Raw genomic sequence first — 27753 nt, 5'->3', positions numbered from 1 at the left:
CGCACCCCGCCCACCCCCTGCTGATTGCCTCCCCAGTCTCAGCAGCACTCCTCCTCCCCACACAAAACCACGCAGCTTATCTCTGATCCACCAAGAAAGAGCCAAAACTGACTGAAGTGTGCACAGGCTGGTTCCTCTTCCCCAGGGAGGGAGAGGCAAGTTCCCAAAGGGTGGGGCAGGCAGACCACACAGCCCAAGGCATCTATGACTAATATTTTGGACAAAGGAAGCCTCTGTTAAAAGTTCCACACTCTCACTCCTGCAGTTAATGCAAAGCTCACAGCAAACACCTGAGACCTCCTAGAAGGCCTGCAGCAAAACCAGAGGAGTCCTGACTTGACATCCCTGATGTTAAGGTAAAAGCACAAAGCAGGTTTTTTTGGTGGGAAAAAGGTCTTTCCAGGCCTCCTTCATATGTCATATGGACTGAAGAACTTGTGGATCTAAAGGCGGAGAAGGCCTGGAATTACTTCAAGTCAAAGTTGCAGAAACTATCAGAAGCCTGCATCCCAAGAAAGGGGAAAAAATTCACAGGCAGGAGTTGTAGACCAAGCTGGATGAGCAAGCATCTCAGAGAGGTGATGAAGAAAAAGCAGAAAGCCTACAAGGAGTGGAAGATGGGAGGGATCAGCAAGGAAAGCTACCTTATTGAGGTCAGAACATGTAGGGATAAAGTGAGAAAGGCCAAAAGCCATGTAGAGTTGGCAATGCGTCAACTAGTAGTTCTTAATCTTTCCTCCGCTCATCCCTTTGGACCACTGATAATTTCTCAGTCATCTCCGAGAACTTCAGGTGTTACACCTTCCAGGAAGTGAGATACAGGAAGTGTTACACCTTCCAAAGTGAAAACAGTATTCCAGGTACGGTAACACCACCTAGTTAGATAGAGCAGAAAAGTGAGAGCTTCTAAGGCCTGGTCTACACCTAAAACCTCAATTCGACCAAGTTATGTTGCAGAAAGACATAGTTAAGCCAACTTAAACCCTGGTATAGACACTGTAGACTCAGCTACTGCCTCATGAGAGCATGGATTTACTACAGCAACAGAAAAAAAAACTGTCACTGTTGCAAGTGTCTATGCTACAACAGCATAACTTCAGCATTGCAGCTGTGCCGCTGAAGTGCTTGTAGTGTAGACATAGCCTGAGACTAGATGCTTCCACTCATACAGCTTAAAACAACATTAGCCTTTTTAGCTGCATGCCTATTTCACTGTTTGCTAGGAACTTTGGGTCTCTCAGCATTACTGCTCTCTAGGTTTCTAGCTCCTAGTGAATATGTTTAACCTCAGATTAGATTGCAGTTTTATAAGATTATTCTCCTTTTGTTTTTAAATCTCTTTGGGTCCCTCTACGCTATTTCTCTGCCCTCGCTACTGTTTGCTACTTCTCCTGATTTAGCATCATATGAATGTCATTAACATACTTTTTCTCTCATATAGGAGACAATTGCAGAGCTTTAATTTGTAAGATCTACAGCATTTTCTGCTTTACAAACATGAGAGTTTAGACTAAGATGCTCAAAGCTGCCTAAGGGACTAACTGTAATGGGCACTGGGCATCCAAAATCCCCTCGACACGGCTTGGCAAGTCTCTGCCTCCGAGTCTCTCCAAATCCCATGGGATGGGGTCAGCAAGTGGCCCTGTTTTATAAAGCGGCAATTGAAGCACACAGAGGTACTTTACCTGTCAGGTGTTTGGGGCAGGAATAGTCTTTGTTCCATGTCTGTACAGTGCTTAGCATGTTGGGGCTCCTACATGCTACCAAAACACAAATCCCCAATACCCCAGACCAATACGTGACTTACCTAGGCTTACACAACAAGACTGTGACAAAGCCAGGGACACAACCCAAATCGTAGGCCACCAGTCCTGTGCAATTCTCTAGAGATAAGACCCAACCCTGTGGCACCCAACTAGACAGTTATCTAGGTATCTATCTGGCCGTGTCACTATTACCCAGGAGTCAATCCCACCACATTGTCATTACCCTGCTAGTTTTCAATCCATAGCACAAGCGGCATAGACAAGATAATCTGAATTAATTGCAATAGAAGATTGAGACAGGCTAACCAAGTGTGACATCTTAATTTCCCCAACAGTTGCTCTGTCAGAAGAAAATAATCAAGCAAAGCTGTTACCAAAATGGAGGAAGGGAGTAGGCCAGTAAAGCGATGTGAAAGATACTGTGTCCCCAACTAAAGGGCAAGAACAGTGTATCAGAACCAAAACCAGCGAAGAGATAGCTGTACATTAAACAGGGAGGGGGTGGAGTGGAACAAGGGAGAGAAGTTCAGTTGGCTTTTATAGGCTGCCTGGTGGAATTTCCTGTTCCACCTGTTCTGTATCGTCTCCTCCCACGCAGCCCCCACTTTGTTCAGGAGTTTCACAGGGAGCCTAGCCCATATCTGTCAAATGAAACTTAGCTTGGCATTTTTCAAACACCTCCCCCCACCAATCCCCAGTCTTTAGTCATCAGGCTCCGCATTTCCAACTCTGTTCGGAACAGATTACACAAGACAGGACTTTATACAGGGCCCCATATCTGGGAACTCATGCTGCTTTGGCATAGGTGTCCTCACTCCCCAGCAGTGTGGCAGGTTTTTAATGATTTTTATGGTACCTGCTTCCCCACTTCTTTTACATTTCCTTGTGGGGTTGTTTCCTCCAGATGCCTACGACTTGCAGGCAAGTTACCACTCCCCACCAGCATGAGTATTCAAGACTTGCTAGTGATCCTGTGTGCTTCTGAAGCTTGACACATTTAGTGTGTGCCTCAGGTGGACGGGCTGCTTCTACAGTGGCAGTCATCTTGGATCCCTGATTGCTAAGTGCTAGTCTTGGCTCTGCCTTGGGCAACTCACACAAGTTCCTCAGTTTCCCCATCGGTAAGTATTCTTATACTTAAATCCCTTCTCATAAGGGGTGGCTTTCTACAGTGTCATAAGTGTGGGGGAAGTTTACAAGACAGGGTTCCTTCCTAGGAAGTTCACAATCTAAAGCCCCACTGATTCCACAACCATACCAGGGTGACAGCTAAATCATGGCTCCGCTTTGTAGTAGAGACAGGTCTTGGGAGGATTCAGCCCTGTCTGCGAAGGCTCTTACACAGCCCATCGGGAATAGCCAAGATCCAGTCAACGCCACCAAATGTAAACCATGCTTTGATTATTCTGAGGAAAAGCTATGTTGTAACTGGGAACAGTGACAGGGCTGCTCTGTAGACGGGGCCTTATAACCAATTTAAATGGTCATAAAATCTGCCCATGAGCCACCCATGTTTATAGAAGAGGAGTACTTGTGGCACCTTAGAGACTAACCAATTTATTTGAGCATAAGCTTTCGTGAGCTACAGCTCACTTCATCGGATGCATCGGAAAGCTTATGCTCAAAAAAATTGGTTAGTCTCTAAGGTGCCACAAGTACTCCTTTTCTTTTTGCAAATACAGACTAACACGGCTGTTACTCTGAAACCCATGTTTATGACATTTCCTTCTATGTCGCAATGTTAAGAAACTATGACTTAGCCTAGTATCTACCAGGATAGAAACAGTTCTCTAACAGCTGTATCCTGTTATTTTTCCTGACTACAAAGTTAAGCTATACATTTCACAGCTGCCTCTAAATATGGTTCTTGCAGTATTCAGGCCTGTGACACAATGACGATTAGGGTAAGCAGAAGACAGTTTTAAGGTCCCATGATCAGGTTTCACTACATTTTGGTTCTTTGGTATACCTTAAGTTAAATGATTTTAACTGTATCAGTATTGCCAGCCCACCAGGGACAAAAAGCAGGATTGGGGAGGGGGTGGCGGCAAGTCAGGAGAGAAATGACAGAGGTGTAAAATGAAGAAGTGTTAATGGACATTATGGCTGTAAATTGAACCAGGCAGAAAAAAACCTAAGCAGCAGTCTGAAAAAATGGCTGCTAAGTGGCAGCAAAAGGCTGGAAATGGGGCAAATCAAATTAGTCATTGATTAAAGTCAGTTAAGTAACTAGAGAGTGAAAACCAGTAATATGCAGTACTAATCACATGGAAAACTGAATCAGCTAGATGACAATCAACAGAATTCACACACAAAGTAGGGGTTCTTTGAGTCAGCGAGTTTCAGCCTGAGCAGTAGTCTGGAGTCTACACAACAACATGAAGACACCATTTCACAATTAAACACACAGATATAACCCATAAAGACATGCCACCGTGCCTAGGTCCAAATTATAACACATAGCACACCCTCCAAGGACGGCTGTACCAGTGGCCTTGCCCCACAGTTCCCTGAGAGAAACGTTTGTGGGAGTAAATCCATCACTGGTTGGTCCTGCACCAATGTTTCAGAATGTGAACCACAGAAGTGGCATTTTTCAGTGTACACAAAAGGAGATATCTTACTACATTAATAGCAACCTGTGTGGCATAAGGGACTCTATTCTTTGGAAGACAAGACACAGGACCATAGATTTTTAAGTGCTGGAAGGGCCAGTGTGGCCATCTAATCTGACCTCCTGTAAAGCACAGGCCTTAGAATTTCACCCAGCAATTCCTGTCTCAAGTCCAAGACCTTGTAACTGAGCTACAGCATATATTTTAAGTTTCAGAGTAGCAGCCACGTTAGTCTGTATCCGCAAAAAGAAAAGGAGGACTTGTGGCACCTTAGAGGCTAACAAATTTATTTGAGCATGAGCTTTCGTGAGCTACAGCTCACTTCATCACGAAAGCTTATGCTCAAATAAATGCGTTAGTCTCTAAGGTGCCACAAGTACTCCTTTTCTTTTAGCATATATTTTAAGACACTCAATCATCATGATTTAAAGATTTCAAGTGACGGAGAACCCACCAAACTTCTTGGTTCACTGTCCCAGTGGGCGATATGCCCTCTCACTGTTAAAAATGTGCCTCTTGTTTCCGGTTTGAATTTTTCAAGTTTCACTTTCTAGTCCTCAAATCTGGCATTCTGCCTTTGCCTGCTACATTAAAGAGCATCTGCCTGTTATTCCTGAGGGCAATCTGTGCCAAAAAATTAAAAATTCTGCACACAATATTTTAAAATTCTGCAAGCTTTATCTATCAATAAATAAATGCAGAGGCTCCAGCATGGCACTGGGGAGCACAGGCCACTGGTTGTACGAAGGTGGGAGATCATCGTACAGCCTCCCCACCTCACACCCACAGGGCACAGACTCAGTGGTGAGGCTGCACCCGACCCTGACACAGCACAAGGTCTGGGCCTACCCCGAAACACCCTAGGACCCTGCCCCTCTGCGCCAGGTGTGAGGCAGGCAAGCAGGCTCAGCCAAGTGTGGAGGGGTTCAATGTGGGGTGATCCTGTAGTCGGATGAGAGGATTCTGTGTGGGACAATCTGGGCACAGGCTGCTCAGTCGGGGGGATCCCAGGTACACGGGCAATGGGACTCTGCAGGGGCTTCCAGGTGAAAGTGGTTGGGGATCTGGGTGCAAGGGTCTCAGCAGGAAGGGCTGGGTGCTGAGGGTGTGGAGGATCAGTGGCATAGGGGTCTGGAGGTGGGGGCTCAAGGTGGTGCAGAGGGGGAGGCTTGTCAGGGTGAGGGATTGAGTGCAGGGAGCTCAGTGGGGGGTGGTCTGGGTGCAGGTCCAGAGGCAGGGGATCTGGGTGCAGGTGGGCTCCAGATGCAGGGATCAAGGTTCAGTGGAGTGGGGTTTGAGTATGGAGGGCTTGGGGGGTTCTGGGAGGTCCAGATGCACTGCAGCTGGGCGGATGGGGGAGCACCTTCCTGTACAGTGATGGACCTTACCCGCACTCACCAGGCGACAGGAAGTAGAGCGACCCGGCCCCAACCCACTCCGCCGGCTCGTGCTGGGGGGCAGTCTCCCCCCAAGCCTGCTCCTGCCCCCTCACCCCCCACAGAGGCCTGGGGATGCCTCCCGCAGAGGTGCTGTGTAGGGCACCAAAATGTCTAGGGACAGCCCTGTGTATGGCAGCTAGCCTTGCTCAAAGCAAACGCAACAGTGCTGGATGCATTCAAGCATCGATTTGAGCATTCCTGGGGGGGGGGGAGGGGGAGGGGGGAGAGATAAATATCCTGGTAGCACAGACTGGTGGACTGAGCTGGTGGTGCAACTCCTAGTGAACTAGGAGATGCAGCAACTCTCTCTCTGGGACAGGAAATGACCTCATTGAATAAGGTACCATGACAAATTACTTTCATCAGCTCCCTGCAGCTTCTGCTTTACCCCCGACCCCAGTATACCTACAACTCATCTTTAAAGGCGAGCTGTGAAACAGAACAGAACAAGCGATTTGCTTTTGCCCCTTGCTGCTCCCGTGCAAGAAGAGGTTACAGCTTTTCAGAATAGCGGGTTGGGGTTTTTTTTTATTATTGAAATACCAAAGACCTCAGGACTCCCTGAGCCTTGATCTGCTAAAGGGCTTTGCTAGACCTGAATAGTGATGGCACACCAGATCATAGCCTGGGCAGCATCTGTCCCTCCTCTTGCACTAAGCGGGAAGAAATACCAGGTCCAAGTGAAAATCTAAGGATCTTGGAAGGACAAGTGGCTGCATTGACCCCCATGAGGATTTGAACCTGGAGTTCCAAGGAGTAGGTATTTTAAACCCCATGGCTTAGCCCACTAAGGGAGCCCCTCCAGCACAAGAGAACTAAGAGGCACCTAAAAAGTCACTCAAGGAAGAAAATGAAAGTCTGCCCCTGTGCTTTATAACCCTTCAAGTATGAAGATCTTGGGGGGCAAACTTTCAAAGGGGCCTCAACCAATCTGCCCCGTAAGAAACAGGATTGAGACCATTAACTCTCTCAACATGCAGGCACACATTTCCACCCAGGCAGCTGCCATCTCAGCTGTGCCAGGAATCGATTGTGAATGTAAAACAAGAGGCTGTTAATTAAAAGTAAGATGTTACCATGAACTGACTGTAATCAGTAGAGTGAGAATCCTGCTGCAAGCTGAGGAGAGGGAGGACAAAGGAGTTGAGATTTTACTTGGTATTCTTCAGAGTTCCCGCATCCGGGATTCCAGCTGATACAAAGGTAGAGAGCAAAGCCCTGTTTTGTAATTAATCTGTCTCCCCTCAGGCACTTCCCAGGAAGATCCAAACCTCTCCATCACACAAATGATAGACATTTCTCAGCAATCAAGGGTAACCCAGTTTATAAGAGGCCTCCCGCTGAGACAGCACAATTCAAGAGGCCACTGTTTGGAAGTGTAAAGGAAGGAGGCCTGGAAGTCTTATTGTTTGTCTGCTCAGCAAACTGGGAGATTCTTTGTTTTTTTTCTTTGAAACAAACAGGCTAGCTGAACCAGGAAATGCCAAACTAACCCTATGGCTTTTACAGATCATCAGCAGTGACATAAATAGGTTTGGAAAGGAGGGGGTTCAAGATACCCAGTCTGTTTTGGTTTCAGCATGTCTGCACAACAGCATATGTTGATGCACTAGTTCTGAGAGGTAGCGTGGACTAGCAGACTGGTCTAAACTGGAAATCGGGACTCCTGGATTATACCAGGCTGTGTTGCTGACCTGCTCTAACCTCAAGAGAATCACCTTTCTTCAATGCCTCTATTTCCCTTCCCACCCCTCTGTCCTATTAGATTTTAAGTTTTTCAGGGCAGAGACTGTGTGTACATACACTGCCTAGCACAACAAGGGCCCAGTTTTGGTTGGGACCTCTAGGCATTTCAGCAGTACCAAAAAAAAAAAAAAAAGAAGAAGTAGTTACTGTTTTTCCATGCAGTTTCCTCACCACATTCCAACGTTAGATCCATAAAGAGTTCAACTCTACAGGCAAGAGAATCAATACAACTGAACTTGAAAGGGCTCCTAGTGGCCAGCTCCCAGAGACCCATCCATTCATACTGCATCATAAACCAATGCCCTGTTCCCAGTCCCACTTCTCGCGACTAGAAAGTCAGAGCTGCTCCTGAAAAGCAGAAGTTCCCTTGAGCTGATTGACCTTTAAATACCAGGCAGTCACAGTCTAGTCTGTAAGAGTAGGTTATGTGCCAGCCCTGAATTTCATTCAGCCCAACAGGATAAGATGGTTTAGGGTTTCTGAAAGGCAAATATTGAGCCTATTCCCCAGGGTTTACACATAGCTGCTGGGAAATAACCTCTGAAGCCTTCTGGGCGTGTTTGTAATACACCACAATGGCTACAACTCAGAATTGGTGATTAAGACATCATTTAATCTCTGTATGATAAATGCCTGGCTGCTCCCACACTTGCCTAAGCCTGATCCAGTACATTTAAATCTGGCACCACAGTGCCATTTCAACTCACTGGAGACACTTCTAAGCTCTTGCACTGGTAGGGATGCCATTCTTATGCTGTTTGTGCAGCACCCGGCACACTGAGGCTCCAGTCCAGCTTAGAATCTGTGGGTGTTACCACAGTACACTTAAAAATTAAGTTGCCAGCTGCCTCTTCCCACACAGCCACCTATTTATATTATGGTAACTTTCAAATGACACCACCAGGACAGGCCCCACTGTGATAGGGACTGTACGAACACATAGTAAATGACAATCCTTACAAGCTGGTTCCTGGGAGTTCGAGGGTACTTACTAGTTCACAGGCAGTGCCAATAGTTAATGTAGAACCAGGGTGGGGACAGACAGACAGCCACACATAATTGACCCAAGAAGGGTCAAATGAGTCATTTTGCTCTAAAACTACAAAGAGCACATGATGGAACAGGCATGCCAAAAAAATTAAAGTTGCCATTGTTTCAGGTCACCCAGTCATTTAATTTTTCACCCCGAACGGTTGCCAAGCAGAAGCAAGGATAAAGACCTGCATAATGCAGCTTCACTTGCCCAGCAAGGGCAGGTCAATGACATTCCTGGGACCTTTTCAGACCCATGTCCAATCCATTACTAGGCAGGCAGAGGTGGGTATCCAGGGCACCAGATCTATTGCCATTCTGCTTTATGAAATGCTGGAGAAAAACTGTGAAGGACTCTGAGCACAAAGAAATTGAGTGAAATTTTCCTTCAGATGAGGTGCTGGATAACCACCAATACAGCACTTCGTACCTGTACCTTAGGTACCTTCCCCATCCAAGGACTCCAAGGCTCTTTACATAAAATTTGATTTAAAAGATGGCATGTTTATTCTACCCAAATATATTTAAGCTCCTAATCTCGCTCAATATAACAGCACCTCAAACAAAGTATTAATTAGGCTGGTAGGAGGGAGAGGATACCACTGCAGAGGTACAGCCAGCACTCAGGACAGCATGGAGAGTGCTACCTAAACAGCCGTTGTGTTACCTGCATGTCATCACACCACCACTCCTATGCACTGATGTACTATTTAGTGTACCAGGGATAGTAGATAACTCCCCACTGAGTGTGCCAGCCTTCCCATCAATCACTGCTGCATAACAAACGCCAGCATCCAACATGTTTATACTCCAGCCAACCATTGCTGCTCTCGCAGCATCCTAGAGATACCCCTGCCTGGAAGGAAAGAGCAAACTGTGCATGGAGCCTTAAAGGCTCTAGAGATTTGAAAATGGGGCTCTTGCCAAACCCATACCCAGACTGCATGGCACAAGGAGTTCCTGTGGATGCTCTGAACCAGCCAGTGATATCACAGCTCAGTTTGTTTCCCTGCACAAAGGGCAACAGTCGGAAACAGAATAGACTCCCCATGGACTGAACTGTGGGAGCTGCCCTTGGATTAAGGGGTCTGTATTTCTAACTCTTGCAATTTTACTAGTCTCATGATATTTGGTATTTTTCTTAAAGCCCCAACTCCTGCAGCCAGGTGGTTACAAGAGAACCTCCACTTTCAGTTCTTAACAATGGTCACTGAGAAGAGCTCAAGGCTAAAAAACCAGAAGGCCAATAAAGATCACTCAAATTATTTAAAATTTCACTAATTTTAAAACAATCTTGTGGTCTGGGGGGACCTGGTCCATGGCTTTTGAATGGTTGGGGCTGGCAATGCTGAGAACTCAAGTGCCAGAGGACGGTCTTAGTTACCGTTGCTTGAAAGTGTTTAGAGGATCATGATTGCTCCAGTGGGTGCCTCTGAACAGCTCAGCTAGAATAGTCCAATATTGCATGACCACAAGAGATCATGACTGCATAGTCTCCACTCATCTTGGGCTGGATTAACAGCACACCATGGAAAGACTCCCACACCCTCCTGCAGTTGTCACTCATTCTGTTCCCAGGACAGAGTCAAACTGGAAACCCTCCCCACCAAAACCTGTCAGGCTGCACATTCCCAGGGCTTGAGCGTGTGGATCTGACACATCAGAGCATTAACACGTGTCATTCAATAGCCATATTTCATTCAGGACACTAACCAAAGGATTCTGAAGAGTGTTGGCGGATTGGTGTACAATTCAGATCTGAATTAGGGACTCCCCTTACCTTCTCTGGGGACCAGCAATTTAGCACTTAAAACCACTTTATCTGTAGACATTAAGACACTTTATAAAGATGGGGTGGGGAGGTCATTATCTTCCCCATTTACAGACTCAGTAAAAGATTTGCCCAAGATTACACAGTGGACCAGTAGCAGAGCCAGGATTAGAACCCAGGAATGTTGACTTCCAGTCCAGAAGATAAGGGAGACAGCTTTGTCCAGTGCCCTAATAGCAGCTGAAGAGCTACAGCTCTTCATGCTCCCCTTTGCGGATCCACCGACAAGGGACCCCCTCATCTGTCCCATGATGATGGGCTCTATTCAAACGTGCAGAGTCTGAAGGAATACGCATCTGCTTAATTCAGAGAGGAGGTATTTCTGCTTATATGTCACAGATAGGGTGACCAGAGGTACCAATAAAAATTGGAACTGTCCCGATTTTTAGGTCTTTGTCCCGCATCCCGACCAATGCACGGTCAGGACGCCGTTTGTCCCGATATTTTTTTTTTTTGCTTCCCCCATGTGTCCCGATACTTTCTCCGTTTAATCTGGTGACCCTAGTCACAGAGCAGCCTGGCACCTGGCTGTTTTGCTCTTCACTGTAATGACTCATCCTGCCCTGACATGCTTTACTCACTGTTTGATTGAATTTACCAGCCAGGTGAGATGGATGGGGCATGGCACAGATTCAACTGGCTGATAACTCCTAGCTTGAAGCCATGGAGCCAGCAGAGAGTGAATGACTCACTACTCGATTTGCCTTGGTCAAATCACAACAGTGAGGAGAAAAACCCCAAGGAACTTAGCAACTCAGTTCAAATCACATGAAAAGGGCAACAAATTGCTCCCCTGACAGTAGGTTTGTCAGGAGAAATGCTTCCTTTTAGAAGCCAGACACAGGTGGGGGAGGTAGTATCTTTTACGGGACCAACTTCTGTTGGTGAGAGAGACAGAGCTCTTCTTCAGGGAGGCAGTTTTGTCCAGCCCCTCTTCCTACCTTCTGTTTTCTGAAAGGAAACCAGTGGGTTTTCCTTTGAGAAAGATCTCAGCAGGAAGAAGAGGTGAGCCGTTTCTACCAGGAAGAAAACGCTCTCTCACGCTCTCCACCGAAGAATTGTGGGAGGAGGAGGGAGAAGTTTCCAGATATACCCTTAGCTAAGCAAGGCCAGAACATCCCACCAGTGGAACAAGTCAGATCCTGTGATTTTAGGGTTTCTCTGCAATTAACTTCATGCACATTCAAAAGGGAGCATGAAGGCTGCATTTTTGCAACAGAAAAGCAGCACAATGCACACTGATATCTAGCCCTGCCCTGCCTCCAGCCAAATAGCAGCCGAAGTGTGAACCCACCTTTCCCACCCTCAGTAAGGTGTTCAATTGAATGGCCAGATGGCCCAGTTAAATGCTATGTTAGCAAAGGAGTGTACAAAATAAACTGTCAGAGGCACAATCAAGCCCTGGGACCTCCTAGTTCACACGTTGGAGAAGTGATGGCAGCTGTATTGTAGATAATATACCTACACTACAATTCCTGCTACTGCTATCACCACTGGAGTTGCACCAGTGGTGACCCTCATTTTTGCCAACATAGTCACAGCCCTCAGGAAGATGTTTCCTATCACAGTGCCTGGGCTCAGGATTCTCTGCCTCTCTGCATTCGCTTCAAGCTCAGTTTTCACCACTAACCCTGATTAAATGTGTTTGTGGCCAGAGCATGTTGCACCATGGTTGTGTTGTGTCTTTGCAGACAGAAGCAGCACGTTCTGGGATTATTTTTGCATCCTGGAAGACACCAATGCATTTCTTCTGCACACTCTAACACACAAAATACTAAGCCATTTTCATTTCCCAGCCACCTCCTCCAGAGCAGCAACAACAAGGAAGAACGTGATTTTTCATAACTGATGCACATTATTGTTTAACATGCAAGGGTGGGGTGAGTTAGTCACAAGGACTGTACTTTACTACCAGTGAGCAACTCCCTCCCAGCTGATCTCCTTGCAATGGTCTATATGCAACATCACTCAGTTTCCAGAACAGGTTTAAGTCTTGTCCACAGTGCGAGAGGTAATCATTTAAACCAAGCCATTTTCAACAGACCTGAACCCTAGCAACTGCCTCTCATGCTGCCCTGCCTGCAGACAATCCTAAGACATGGCTGCTGAACAGTAGATGGGCAATGCTTTTAGCAGGCCTTGCTCTGGGTGGCCAGATTGTCAAAGAGAGGGAAACAAAACAAGGGAGGGGCCCCACGGGAAACATTTTGGTGTGGCCCAGAAGTATATGCCAGAGGAGAGGGGGGACAGAAAAGGGAACTCATACCCCTCTTGGGTGTGGACTGCAGTGAGGCTCAAAGGGAGGCCTCAGAGGGCAGGGGAAGAAGGTGACAGTGCCAATATGCCACCGGCCTGATGGAAGATACCCTGGGGCATATGGTGTACTCAGCCAGGCTGTCATCTGTCCAGTTCAGCTGGCCAGCCTGGGAGGGGCAGTGCTGGTAGCAGCACTGGGAGTTTTAGTGTAGACAGGTTGCTGTTTATTGCTTCTCCAGGTGCGTTTTACTACCCCAGCTAACATTGGCTGGTTTTTGTCTAACACAAAAAAACAACTGAAACTCAGCAGAAGATCCCTTTGTTACTGAAGGTGAGTGAAAGGGGCCAGAGTGAGAGGGGCCCACCTGGAATGATTAACCCTTTCAAAGGCAGCCTTCAGTTTTCAACCATAGCCTGGGACTTTCATGAGTTTAAGGGAATTTAGTAGCCCAAAAATACTTAATAACCTAGGCTCCCTTGATCAGTACCCAGAGCAAATTTATAGACCCTCCTCCCCTTCAGCAGGAAATTCCCTCCCCGGACATTTATGGGTAGTGTCACTGTATTGGGGGAAGGGTCACTGATCAAATAACTATCCATTCCCACTCTTACCTTCTGCCAACAGCCAGGATTTCAAGATACAGCCAAGCTGCCTCTGCCCACTAGAGTCCTCAGTTTCACTCTGCTCAGCAGCAGCTACTGCCCTGCTTGCCCTGTCTACATTAGGGATTTTTTTTTACCAGATTGCTTCTCATTGCTAACACTGGTACAGCACATCTTTTTGCAAATCCACTCAGAGCAAGTCCAACCAATATGGTATTAAAAGCCTCAGCAACCTGTCTACACTAAAACTCCCAGTGCTACTACCAGTAGTGGAAAATGTTTTTGATGTTTTTAATTAGTGTAGACAGGGCCCATCCATCCTTTGCTTTAGCTCAGTGGTTCTCAACTTCATTGCAGCACAACCCCTTCCTAACAACAAAAACACAGCCCCCCATGCAAGGCTGAAGTAGTAGCCTGAGCACCGCTGCCCTGGGTGTGGGAGATGAAGCCAAAGCCCAAGGGCTTCATTCCTGGGCAGCAGGGCTGTAGTCTGAACCCCACCGCCCAGGGCTGAAACCCTTGGGTTTTGGCTTCGGCCTGGGTGGCGGGGTTTTGGCATCTAACGTGGGCCCTGGTGACCCCATTAAAACTGGGTTGTGACCCAGTTTGACAACAGCTGCTCTAGCTCATTCTCTGGAGCCTGATGATAAAGCAGTGTTTAAAGCCCTCAGAGGAACAATTTAACTTTGGCCTAGTGAGGTAAGGGGCAGCTACATATTAACCAGAGATGCTGGGATAAGCAGCTTACTAAATGTCACTGCTTCCTGCAGCTCTAGGATAGTCCCACTAAGGACAGTGTGTGTGGAGGGAGGGGAAGGCACAACTAGACCAGTGGTTCTCAAACTTTCGTACTGGTGACCCCTTTCACATAGCAAGTCTCTGAATGCAAACCCCCCCCCGCCCCCCATGAATTAAAAACACTTTTATGTATTAAACACCATTATAAATGCTGGAGGCAAAGTGGGGTTTGGGATGGAGGCTGCCAGCTCACAACCCCCCCCAATAATAACCTAGCAACCCCTTGAGGGGTCCCGACCCCCAATTTGAGAACCCCTGAAGTAGACAGTCTTTTTGCCTTTTAGGTGTTCTGCATAAGGACTGTGTTGAATGGTGAAGTGCAGAGCCCTCAGTCTATAAAAACAGCAGTAACTCTAGGAAAGAAAAACTGGGCAAGATGCTGCTGATACAGATTTGAAAGCCAGGAACTTGTTTTTAAACACAGAAATTACCCATTAAGGTACCCTAAACAGCCCTTAATCCATGCTTACCCTGCCCAAGTGAAATAGATGTCTGGCATGTATTAGCAAAAAGGCATTTTAAATCCTGTATCACTGTTGCTTCAGCTATGGGTTTTCAGCTCAGCTCCAGACCAAGGGCTTGCCTGTATGAGATAGCCACACTGGTTTACAAACAGATGTAATTAAACCAGTGCAAAACCCCATGTAGACACACTTATTCGGATTTAAGAATTGCTTTAACTCAGTTTAGCTGGAGTTAGGAAGGAATCGACTTCAGCTAAATTGATGTAAGCCGCTCTAATTTTAGTTTGAGTATTTACCGTGGGGTTTGCACTGGTTCAACTAGATGAGTTAAGTAGTTCCACCAGGGTTAAGCGGAAGGGTATAAGTAATTGAGCCAACTCCTGCCCAGCATGGCAGGGATGTTTCTGTGCATTTGGGATTGAATAGCCACCAGCTTCTCAAAACCTTTCCAGAAGTGCAATCAAAGGCTAGTCATCAACACCAACGCATGGCTCTGAGCATGTAACTTCTCTGTTCAAATCTCTGCATCAGCTTTTTATTCATGGCCAAGATGATGGTCACACTCCATGACCTGACTGTGGAACATGTTGGGACTCAGATCATGATCCTCCCTCAGCTCTTTTGCTGTCAGTTTCTGGGACTGCTCTTCCCAGAAAAAGAGGGAGATCTCTTTCCAAACACATGGCCCCTGGCAACCAGCCAGAGCGCAGCATCTTTCAGGGCACAAGTGAAGATGCATTTCTTTGGTTTGGCATTTGGGCCACTCGTTCATTCCTAGGAAGAAAGCTGCCAATACACTTGATAGGTTGGCTTATTTACAAAAGCATAAATTAGTACCTAGTTGCTACACCAGCAGGTGTTTTGTAAATCATTAATACCTACCAGTTGTATATAAATATGACAGAGGCTGGGAGCAATATGGAAGTGTTTGGCTCAATGAAATGTTTCTAGTAGCCAGTGGAGAGCACTCCACCACTAGCTGCACCATAAACAGTAAGTAGCATGGTGCTGAAAATAAACCCATAAAAGCAGCATACAAGAAGAACATGAACATGAACAGAGCTGAGATCGATTCAGAGCCACTCAAACACTGGAGTTGTCCCGGGAGCTACCAGGTCTTTTGCTGGGTGACTCATCAAGGTCTTCTTAACTGTTCAAGCAGACTCAGGTTGCTCCCCTGAAGCTTATGGAAGCGAACTCTCCTGTTCTCCCCTCCCATGTACATGAATAGCATTGCACAACTAGTGAGATGCATTAAGAAGCTTTTTCCTCCCTTTTCAGCGTCATGTCCTGGCCACTGCCTGGAGCCACGTACCAGACCCTGGCCAGAGTTACACAACAAGCCATCAGGCAGGGGCGTGAATAGGTGTGATTTGTGACCAACACAGGTGGGTCAGCAAAAGCAACTATACTGGTAAAAGTGCCCTTTATTGGTATAGCTTATTTCACTCAGGGAGGCTAGAAGCAGCTATGCCAGCAAAAGCACAGTTGTGCCAGTATCAGCTGTATGAACACAAGGTGCGCTTGCCAGCAGAGTACACTGACATAGCTACGCTGGCAAAGCCTTTTATGCTTAGACCTGGCCAAAGCAGAACAGATTATAGCCTCTCCTATGTGCCCCGAGCTAACAGAACTGGTCCTTCCCCATGTGCCAACCTGTCCATTTTAGAAAAATGCTCTCACCTACAACGAGTAGGAAGCATCCCTACTATGGGAGGGGCCAGTCCAGTCACGTTTGCAGAAGCTACTCTTTAGTTCTTAAGAAAATTAGGTTTCTATCCCTCAGAGCTGCAAACTAAACTTTCCAAAAAGGGCCCTGATACTGTGCTGCCTTCCTGCTACAGCTAACAGAGCCTGGAATAAGAGGAGCTCAGATCCCCTCCCACCCATAGCGACAGAGCAGTAACTCTGAAACTCTTTAAAACTGACACGTCAGGCACTTCCAAGAAGTTTAGAGCCTCCTTCCGCACCCACCCAAAACCCATCCACCCGCTCTGCAAGCGCCAGCAGGACATCTTATCTGGCTATGGCTGGCTTGCTGATTTGTCGGGGTCGCCTCTGCCCCACCTCTCCCCTCAGAGCAGTGCCATTTTTGCTGAATCTGTCACAGCCCATGATGCGCTCCACTTGCAAGACACTTCTTGTGGTTTCTATTTATACGAGAGCGTGTGAAGGAATTGAGGCACAGACCCCCAGTTATATGCCATGGGCCTCAGCTTCTATTTAATGGTGCTAGCCCTCTAGAAGACCCAGAAAATATGACCCAATGTAAGCATTGCTGCAACTTCTACCTGAGTCTGCAGACAGCCTTCAGCAGGAGCAGCAGCTATTAAGCCATAGGCCCCACACTCACCACTAGTGCAGCCCAGGCACTCACTGCTCTGGGGGAAGCCACTAGCATGGGTCACACACATGGAGAACTCCTAAGCAAGGGTGAGGTACAGCCACAACACAGGGCCAGAGCATGGTGGGAAGGGGACTGGCTAGAGCACAAGTCAAGCAGGGCCATGGAGTGCCTGACTCTGCTGGATTCTAATGAGATTCCAGTGATCATTACAATACCCAGACCTGGCTGGAAAGTAGCACAGGGTGATACCTCTTCTGGACAGCAATAGGCAGAGCTCAGAATAGCTCAGGAGTTGCAGAGCAACATGAATGGTTTCTGAATTTGTTTGGCAGACGAGACTGAGTCATTTGGGAACCTGCGTAAACAAGACAGGCTGTTCTTCGCTCTGCTGGGGCAAGAAGCCTTTCACACAGGAGGCCTCTCCATAGTAACTTACACTTTTCAAATTGCAGGGTGCTCAGAGAAGAGCCACAGATGATGATGAGGGGGTATGGAAGGACTAGTTTATGGAATTGAGAGCAACAAGGGACTCCGTTTGCTTTTTCATATCAGCATACCTCACTCCCCTTACACTGGAAAAGGCAAATCCCACAGGAATAGTCCCTAGGACTGATCACCTCTTTTCCAACACCAACCTGTGTCTACGCCACACCTCTGGCTGCGTTCAGCAGCAGGTTAAAATCCATTAATAGATTTTTACCTGCACGGTTGCGGCAGGGTGTAAGTGAGATATAACTGAGTTTACAGTTTCCAAAGGCAAACTGGGATTTAGGATTGGCTCTTGGCCACACCGTTTCCACCCAGGCACTGGAAGCAGCAGTGTGGTGCTCATTTCTCCAGTCTGAGCTACAGAGGTTTGCTTTTATGTATGATGAACACAGATTGGCTATAAAAAGATTTTTTCCAAAATCCACACCCCGGAACACCAACATCCATAGAGCAAAAGCAGATCTAGGTAGTTATATCTGAGCTCCTCACAACCACCAATGGATTTTAACCTCACACTGCTGTATTATCCTCATTTTACAGATGGCAAACTGAGGCACAGGGTAGATTAAGTGATTTGCCAAGGTCACACCAGAAGCCTGTGGCAGAGTAAGAAACTGACCCCTAGTCTCCTGATTCCCACTCCAGAGCCTTATCCAATAAGCTATCCTTCCACCCTGCATGAGACTAACTACTGAGATCTTTGCACTTCCAAAGGAGATTTCCCTTCCAACATCTGGGTCAGCAATCTCTGTGTCACTATGTCCCCAACAGATAAAAAGTTCAGGTTTATAAAAGAGAGGCATGCTCCCTCTGGGGATTTTAAAGGCTCAGGGAGCAAAAGGCAAGATCTCTGTCCTAACAGGACCCCATCAATACTTGTTCAGTCTAGACCACCAGTTTCTCCAGAGGTTCTTACATCCTTTTGAAACTCCTGCCCTCTGTCTGCGCTATTGAGACAACCCTGCTGATACCTCTACCATTAACAGTCAAGCATTTTGCCCTTATTACTAATGTTTTAAAGAAATTAAATCTGTAAATACATTTTATAGGAAAACAGGAAAAATTACTTTAAGTGCTTTTTAACGCACTTAAGAAACATCTTTATCATGGAAGATAGGTCCATCAACGGCTATTAGACAGGATGAGCAAGAAGGGATTGGGTGACAGGGCATGGATCACTTGAGGATAACTTGTCTGTTCATTCCCTTTGGGGCACCTGCCTGTCAGAGGACAGGATACTGGTCTTGATGGACCTTTGGTCTGACTCAGTATGGCAGTTCTTAATTTTAATTTGGAGCCAACTTTACAGAAGTATTGATTCTTTGTGTGGACAGACTGGAGCCTTCTGCAGTCAGCATTTGTTATAAGCACCTCTATCAGGAATTAGAGCCCCATTCATTGTCCTAGGCAAGGTACAAACAAATCGGACATCCGATGAAGTGAGCTGTAGCTCACGAAAGCTTATGCTCAAATACATGTGTTTAGTCTTTAAGGTGCCACAAGTACTCCTTTTCTTTTTACAAATCAGACAGTCCCTTTCCCAGAACGCTTAGTCTAAGACAAAAGATTTGACTTGTAAACAAGACAGGAGGGAGAATGAAGGGATGTTAGGTTAGTGGTAACAGCAATCTTAGTACTCACGAGCGATCACTATTTCTAGCCAGCATCACATGGTAGTGATCAATAGGTTTCACAAAGATAGATTAAGGATGGATTTAAAAGAAATAAGGTGGTGACTTTTCAAATTTTAATGAGGATTTGTTCTCACAAGTAAAGGGCAAACATGGGAGAAAGCATGATGGGAAAAACAGACATGCAGGTTTATTAACCCATTATCACTAGCATGTCATTAATGGAGAGAAGGAGCCAGTGCTCACACATCATAAGAATGTCATTAAAACAGCATCATGTGCAAAGGAGACTACAAGCCCCCATGATTTAATCAAAATGGATGGTTACAAGCAACTGGGAGGTTTTGGAACAGAGAAGTGGTCAATTTGTCTAACTTCATCAAGAATACCATCCAGAAGTTGAAAAAGGGGGGCAAAAGCCAAACCTGATTGCAGGAGCTACACATGCATTCTGGAATTATTTGAAGTTTTAATTCAAAGTTAAGTTTACACACATGCAACATGCATTACGTAAGACTGAAAAGAGGTTGTTTTTTTTTAATGGAAATAGAGGCTACCTTAAAAAGGAGGCTGGCAGGTCAGCTTTGACCCAGGAAATTAAACAAGCACAAATTGTTTTTCTTTAAAAAGTACATTTTAAAAACTAAAATCACAAATTTCCATTGATTTTTAGAAATTCAGTGGAAACGGGCAGGGTTTAATGTTTTTTAAGTGACCTACAAAAGGGTCAAATATGTGTTTAATTGTAAAGAAGAAACAATGCACAAAAAAGGCCTGAATTGACGTGTTTTAATAATAGGTTTTGTTTTTTGCTTTTTTTACATGAGAGATTAGAGCTTAACACGCTCACTGACTCACTAGAGAATTAACCGGATTTTGACATTAACCAGAGCTATTTAAAGGAAACTGATTGTTTCCCATGACTTTTCATCCCTCTCCTCTAGAATGGTTGTTGATTCCCTCCATTCTTCACTTATCCACCTTGACTTTTTTCACCCCCTTCCATCTGAAAGTCCTCCCTGCCAATTTATCGCTGCTCCCCCCCCCACACACACACCATCCAGGCTCACCCTCAACATCTGCTTCCTCCACTCCTGTTCTTGCATTGTGGTGCGTTCCTGGCAAAACCACCATGACCAGGGCTGGATTACCCAAATAGGCAGACTAAGCACATGCTTAGGGCACCAGCAAAGCAGGGGGCACCAAAAAATTTTTTTTTTTAAATTTGATTTGATATTTCAAAAAAAGCAGTTCTTAAAATATTTGGGCAATGATTGTGTATTGAAATCTCTTTCTAATACTCACTGGGAGGCACACGCAGTGGCAACAAGTGCAATTCTGGAGTCCGACTCAAAGGCTGTGGATGCATTAGAAATTATAGCTGAAGACCAATCACAAAAGGGAGAAATTATACAAACATAGTGAACAAGATGCAAGAAATAGAGTTTGTATTCATGTTGACCATGTGAAATGAAATTTTACAACCCTTTTACCACACAAGTCAAGCTCTCCAAGAAAAAGAATTGGATTTGAAAACATGTGCAGACCTCTGTCAATCATTAGCAGACCACTTACACACTTTGAGGAATGATTTTGAAAGATCTGAAGACCTATCAAAAGATATCTTGCCTGATACTAACTACAAAGAAGCCCAGTCCCACAAGCGAATCAGGAAAAAACAAGCAAATGATAGCAGTGCAACAGAAACGGCATTGAATCCTAGAGACAAATTTCGCATATCTACTTACTACGCTATAATCGATACACTTGAAGCTCATATGAAGAGGAGAGGTGAAGTGTACAAAGAAGTATCAAGTAGATTTTCTTTTCTAAACGATATGGACTTATCTGACGAACAATATTCACAAGGTTCCCAAAAGCTAGTTGACTCATACCCTGTTGACTTGAACATGAATCTCTGTGGAGAAGTATGGCAGTTCCACTGTTATATGCGCGCAAAGTTTAATGAAACAGGAAAAATGAAATTCAGTCACATTGATCTTCATGACACATTACTGAAAGACTGAATACGATGTGTATTTCCAGATCTACAGATCACACTATGTATCCTTCTAACATTGATGATTACTAACTGCTCTGCAGAACACTCTTTCTCAGCTGAAAAGAATAAAAAACCCTCAGAGAACAACAATGTGTCAGGACAGACTTGGTCCACTTTCCCTATTGTGTATGGAAGTGGACATGCTTCATTGAGTCAGCTTCAGTGAACCTATCCAGAATTTTGCAACCAGAAAATCGAGAAAGAAGCTATTTTAATTCCAGCATACATGTACGTTTTGTGTCATTTCAAAAAATAAAATATTTTACGGAATAGTATTGTTTTTATTTTGAATTACTTATGAGGGGGCACCATAATCTTTTCAGTGTTTAGGGCCTCTAAAGGTCTTAATCTGGCCCTGGCTATGACCAGGCTAATTGCATGCACTACAAATTAATTCTCTCCTGTTCTACCATCTTCCTACATGAACCACTCTACTACTCCACCTTAAATGAATCCCATGCCTCTAATCCCAGCTGCCTTTTCACCACTTTCGGGTATGTTTACACTACAAACTAGAGGTGTATTCTTAACTCAGGTTAGCTAATTTACGATAAAAAAGCAGTGAAAACACTACTACTCGGCATCATGTTAGCATCTTGAGTTAAAGTCTATAGGGCAGCCTCAGATGCACTGCTAATCCAAGCTAAAAGACAAGCGTCTTCATTATTATTTTAATCCAAATCAGTGAACCTGAATTAATACACTTTTTTTTCCAGCAGTGTAGCTTTGACTCACTTCTCAAACTTTCCCCTCCTCCCGCATCTCTGCTTCTCTCTTGACACAGGATCTTATCAATTTCTTCCCAGGAAAACAAAAAACAAAAATCTGACATGACCTTCCCTCTCCCATCTGCTTGCCTTTTCTTCACCTACCCCTCCACCTCACGACTCTCTCCTCCTTCTCCCTGATCACAGACAGAAGTTTCTCATCTTCTTTCCTTCTCCAACATCTCCACTTGCCTCATTGACTCCATCCCACACACCCATTACCATCCCATCTCCTCTCTCCCTTTTATCTCTAATCTCATTGAATACATGATCTACAATCCCTGGCTGGAATTCCTCTCCTCCAATTCCATCCTAGACCAGGGCCAGTACTGGCAGGGAGGGGAGAAGGGCTTGCAGGGCCTATAGCCATCCTAAAATTTGTCTTAGCCCTCCCCAGCAGCTGCCATTCTCCAGCCACCCAGCTCTGAAGGCAGAGCAGAGGCTGCTGGCTGGGCATCCAGCTCCAGCAGCATTGGAGAAGTAAGGCCAAGCGGGGGGAAGAGGGGTGCGCGCCTGACAGTAGCCCTCGGCCTGTGTCCCCGCTCCCTGGGACATGATGCCCAAGGCAGGTGAAAGGCTGGAGCTCTCCACAGCGGCCTGGACTGACCCACTCCAGCCCAGGCTCCTGGACCCTGACCCCCCACAATCACTGCTCCCCGAGGGCTCTGCTGGCCCTGGAACCAGGTCCCCACACCCAGGCAGCTCCTGCCAGCTGCAAGCAGCCAGTGCCCCATATTGCCCAGCTCCAGCTTCGAACCTGGCTGGAGGTAGGGCCTCATGGCGAGCAGGGGCACAGTTCCGCAATTTTCTGTCTGGCCCCTCCTCCCCCCCCCGTCCTGCCCCACCAGGAAGAGGCTAGGGTTGCCAGGTGTCTGGTTTTCGACCAGAAAGCCTGGCTGAAGAGAGACCCTGGCGGCTCCGGTCAGCACCATTAAAAGTCCGGTTGGTGCGGGGCTGGCAGGCTCACTACCTGGCTCCATGTGGCTCACCAGAAGCAGCGACATGTCCCTTGGCTCCTAGGCAGAGGAATGGCCAAGGGGGGTTCTATGTGCAGCCCCCGCCCTGAGCACCGGCTCTGCAGCTCCTGGCTGCGCCTCCACCTAGGAGGCGAGGGACATGTCACCGCTTCCAGGGAGCTGCCCAAGGTAAGTGCTGCCTGGAGCCCACACCCCTCACCACGCCCCAACCCTGAGCCCCGCCCCACACCCAAACTCCCTCCCGAAGCCCCTCTTGTGCCCCAACCCCCTGCCCCAGATCGGAACCTCCTCCTACACGCCAAACCCCTAATCCCTGGCCCCACCCCAGAGCCCAGCCCTCAAACCTCACCTGCCTCCCGCACCCTGAACCTCTCATTTCTGGCCCCAACCCAGAGTCCATACCCCCTCCCACACTCCAACCCCCTGCCTCAGCCCAGAGCCCCTCTCTCCCACACTCCGAAGCCAGCCCGGAGCCTCCTCCAACACGCCGAACACCTTGGCCCCAGCCCAGAGCACCCTTCTGCACTCCAAACCCCTCATCCCCGGCCCCACCCCAGAGCCCACACCCCAACCCTCTGCACCAGCCCAGTGAAAATGAACCAGTGAGTGAAGGTGGTGGTGGAGAGTGAGCGACAGAGGGAGGGGGGAATGGAGTGAGCAGGGGCGAGGCCTCGAAAGAGGCTGGCACCACCTGTCCTAGACCCTATCCAATCCAGCTTCCACCCCTTGCACTCAACTGAAACTGCTACTGCCAAAGTCTCTAATAATCTCCTCTTAGCCAAAGCTCAGAATCAGTACTCCATCCTCATCCTCTCCTTGACCTATCAGCCACCTTTGACATAGCTGACCACGCTCCTCTTCTTGAAATCTTGTCCCTCCTAGGCTTCCCTGACTGTCCTCTCCTGGTTCTCCTCCTACCTCTCTAATCACTCCTTCAGTAGGTCCCCCCCCCCCCCCAAGCTTTTTGGGGAGTTCTACAGGGCTCTGTCCTTAGTCCCCTTCTCTTCTTCTATACCTTATAAATGGCCAAAAGAAAAAGGAGTGCTTGTGGCATCTTAGAGACTAACAAATTTATTTGAGCATAAGCTTCCGTGAGCTACAGCTCACTTCATCGGATGCATCAAATGCTCAAATAAATTTGTTGGTCTCTAAGGTGCCACAAGTACTCCTTTTCTTTTTGAGAATACAGACTAACACGGCTGCTACTCTGAAACCTTATAACTGATATTATTTGCAAACACAAGTTGCCAACTACCATCTCTACACTGACGGCTCAGACCTAGGTCTATTTCAGATCAGTCGCCTTCTGTCCAAATATCAGCCTCTCTCTCTGATATTGCCTTGTGGATGTCTAGCCAGTATCAGCTCAAGCCCTCTTTTGGTTCTGTGTTTGTACACGGCTTAGCACAATAGAGATCCTGGTCTGTGACTAAGGCTCCTAGATGCTTGGATAATAGTAATAGCTTGAGAACTTTCAAAATTAAACACCTATTTAAAGCAAATCCTGATAGATTTGAGTTAATAGCTCTTTCTAGAAGATTCAGACACCCTTTTGGTTGAGAAAACTCCAGCTCTCTCATCCTCCAGCAAGGACACGGAAGACAAGACTTTGAAACTTTACGACATTCAGGCTGCTCTTATACATCATAAAAGCAGCACAAAGGGAACAACAGCTTTAAACAAACAAAGTTTTCCCAGCAGTATTTGCAATCCAAACATGCCAAGAGCATGAAAACACTGGAACAATGGCAGAAAGACTACCCAAAAAAATACAACTAATTTTCATTGTTTAAGTGCAAGAAGTGAATAGCCTCAATGGTGAAGACCGAACTGGATTTCTAGAGTGATTCCAGTTTCCAGAATTTGAGGTGTTCTTGTCAATACAGGAAAGGACATTTGTTTAGCGGCATCTAGGATTTGTGACTTAACAGGTCTCCAACTGTGAGCATTGTGAAAACAGAGCCTCCTGCAATCAGTATGTCTGCACAGGCCCCTCTGCATGCCTCTGATAAGGAATCAACAGCCTTTTACAAACAGTGTTTAATTCACAAGGAAAGAAACAACTTCCCCCATTTCAGACCAAGCAAAAATTCAGAATGAAGCATCGCTAAAATCCACCTCCACCCTCCCAGGACTTTTATCTGCCCAGAAGGGGCCTGGCGAGGGCTTTACAGAGGTTCAAACTCAAAGCACCAAATGTTTAGCACAATCCTCAAACCCCAAAGGCAATACGGGCCAATGCAGGGTGGGGACTCAGCTGAGAAAAGGAGGCTCAGCAACAAAACGAGCAATCTGTGAAGCAAGGAGCAAGACCCGGGAGCAAAGGCAGCCATGGGCAGCCCCAAGGTGCGGGGGTCTCAACACCTCAAAGAGAGAGAGACAGACACAGCCCCATGTAACATCACCATCCAACGTGATAAAAAGTGAAGCTCCTGAACGGCCATCCTGCCCCCTCCTCATTGCCCCCACACCTTCCCCTACCCTCCCCCAGCCCGCCTCCCGGCCCAACGCCCCCTTCCCCTCCTCTACCCTCCCCCCCGCGAGCCCCATTGCCCCTGCCCCCTCCTCTACCCTCCCCCCCGCAAGCCCCATTGCCCCTGCCCCCTCCTCTACCCTCCCCCCCGCCCGCCTCCCGGCCCAACGCCCCCTCCTCTACCCTCCCCCCCGCCCGCCTCCCGGCCCAACGCCCCCTCCTCTACCCTCCCCCCCCCCGCCCCATTGCCCCTGCCCCCTCCTCTACCCTCCCCCCCGCCCGCCTCCCGGCCCAACGCCCCCTCCTCTACCCTCCCCCCCGCCCGCCTCATTGCCCCTGCCCCCTCCTCTACCCTCCCGCCCGCCCCCCGCCCCAACGCCCCCTCCTCTACCCTCCCCCCCCCGGCCCAACGCCCCCTCCTCTACCCTCCCCCCCGCCCGCCCCCCGGCCCAACGCCCCCTCCTCTACCCTCCCCCCCGCCCGCCTCCCGGCCCAACGCCCCCTCCTCTACCCTCCCCCCCGCCCGCCTCCCGGCCCAACGCCCCCTCCTCTACCCTCCCCCCCCCCCGCCCCATTGCCCCTGCCCCCTCCTCTACCCTCCCCCCCGCCCGCCTCCCGGCCCAACGCCCCCTCCTCTACCCTCCCCCCCCGCCCGCCTCATTGCCCCTGCCCCCTCCTCTACCCCCCCGCCCGCCCCCCGCCCCAACGCCCCCTCCTCTACCCTCCCCCCCCCGGCCCAACGCCCCCTCCTCTACCCTCCCCCCCGCCCGCCCCCCGGCCCAACGCCCCCTCCTCTACCCTCCCCCCCGCCCGCCCCCCGGCCCAACGCCCCCTCCTCTACCCTCCCCCCCGCCCGCCTCCCGGCCCAACGCCCCCTCCTCTACCCTCCCCCCCCCCGCCCCATTGCCCCTGCCCCCTCCTCTACCCTCCCCCCCGCCCGCCTCCCGGCCCAACGCCCCCTTCCCCCCGCAACGCGCCCGCCCGCCTGCCTGCCTGCCTCACCGCCCAGCCCCCTCACTCCTGCCCCGGCGCGGCACTCACAGGAGCTGACGCTGAGGAGCACGAAGTGGAGCCGGCCCCACGCCCCGGGCCCAGCCATCGCCCCGCGACCCACGGAACTCCGAGAGGCGACGCCCGCCGCTGCCTCACTGAGCCCCACCCGGCCCGGCTCACCGCCCGCAGGTGAGGCCCCGCCTTCCGCCAGGTGAGGCCCCGCCCTCTGTGCCCCCATTGGATCCCGGCCAACGCTCACCGCCCCGTGCGCCCCGCCCCCAGGTGTTGATTGGATTCTGGTACGGTGTCGTCGATGGCGTCAGCCCTGTGCCCTGACTGGCTATCACACCTACAGCTCCGCCCTGATTGGTTACCAGTGGGGCCCTTCACCTCGCCCCGTGAACTTAGTCCCCGCCCCAAGGCGCTCCCCTCCCCGCGCCAGGCCGCTCAGGTTGTCATGGTGACGGAGGCCTTACTCGGCTCCACTGGCCCGGACTGTGCCAAAGAACGCGACCCCCGCTCGGCGCTCATGGGGGCGGGGCTGCACCCAGGGACTGGGGCCCCCCCAAATCAGAGAGGCCGCTGGGAGAAAGCTGCCCCCCCCCGCGCTGCCCCCAGCCCAGCTCACCCCCCACCCGTGTCCTGCACGCAGCCTCCTCCCACTGGCCTAGCGCCCGGCCCAGCTCACCCCCCTCCCTGCACCTCCCTGTGGCCCCAGGTCCCCCCCTTCCCCCGTCCCTGCACCCAGGCTTAACCTCCCCACCGCCCCGTGGCCAGGAGCCCCTCTGGCCAGGTCATCTCTCCCTCCTGCCCAGCCCCTGCGGCCCAGCCCCGGCCCAGCTCACTCCCCACCCCATGGTTCCCCGGACCCAAGCCCAGCCCCTCTCCCTGCCCCTGGTGGCCCAGCGCCCCGCCCTGCGCCTGGGCTTAGTGTGACAGGGCGGCCTGAGGCTGGGTGCTGGGGAGAGGCTCCTCCCCCTCAGGCTCTGGCCCTGTCTCCATTCGGGGCCCCGCGGGCGGGTCTGAGCCAGCCGGAGAAACAGCATTTCCCTCCCGCAGGGGAGTCCAGACATTTGGGAAATGTTCTCCGCGGAACGGAAAGTCCGAACACATTCCATTCGGGGACCTCGAAACGTTTTGATCCTGCCGAACCATCATCATGTAATGTAACAAATGAAATACAGTACCTCATATGCACAGATGCTATATAGACCATTGCAATCAGGTCATGGATTTATGGGCAGACTTTATAGGCGTGGGGGAATAAATTGGCAGGTTGGGTTGTAACTCCTTCCTGAGTGTGCCCTGCCCCCTCCCTTCTGCCTTTCTTTGTTGTTTCTTTCCCTCTGTTTCTCTCCTTTCTGGCCGTGTCTACACTACAGCTCCTTGGCCGGTTTTTAGTCTAGACGCAGCATTCGCCAACAGAACGAATTCTTCTTGGGCCATAGCTGCACCACCTCACCA

General features: G+C 48.8%; 1 protein-coding gene across 3 annotated transcripts in view; it reads right to left on the bottom strand.

The window, feature by feature from the left end:
* The window catches only part of F11R (F11 receptor), a 48785-nt gene extending 22282 nt beyond the window's left edge, over window positions 1–26503 (bottom strand). For all 3 annotated transcript variants that reach the window (XM_037882910.2, XM_037882912.2, XM_043535310.1), the window contains exon 1: window positions 26338–26503. In XM_037882910.2, the coding sequence (XP_037738838.1) occupies window positions 26338–26395 (58 nt within the window). In that variant the 5' untranslated portion in view covers window positions 26396–26503. The remainder of the gene's footprint in view (window positions 1–26337) is intronic.
* Window positions 26504–27753: the final 1250 nt, after the last annotated feature.

This window comes from Chelonia mydas, chromosome 24, assembly GCF_015237465.2.
Source record: "Chelonia mydas isolate rCheMyd1 chromosome 24, rCheMyd1.pri.v2, whole genome shotgun sequence".
NCBI lineage: Eukaryota > Metazoa > Chordata > Testudines > Cheloniidae > Chelonia > Chelonia mydas.
Note: the sequence above shows the minus strand (reverse complement) of the source record. Positions and strands in the feature narration are given on the sequence as shown.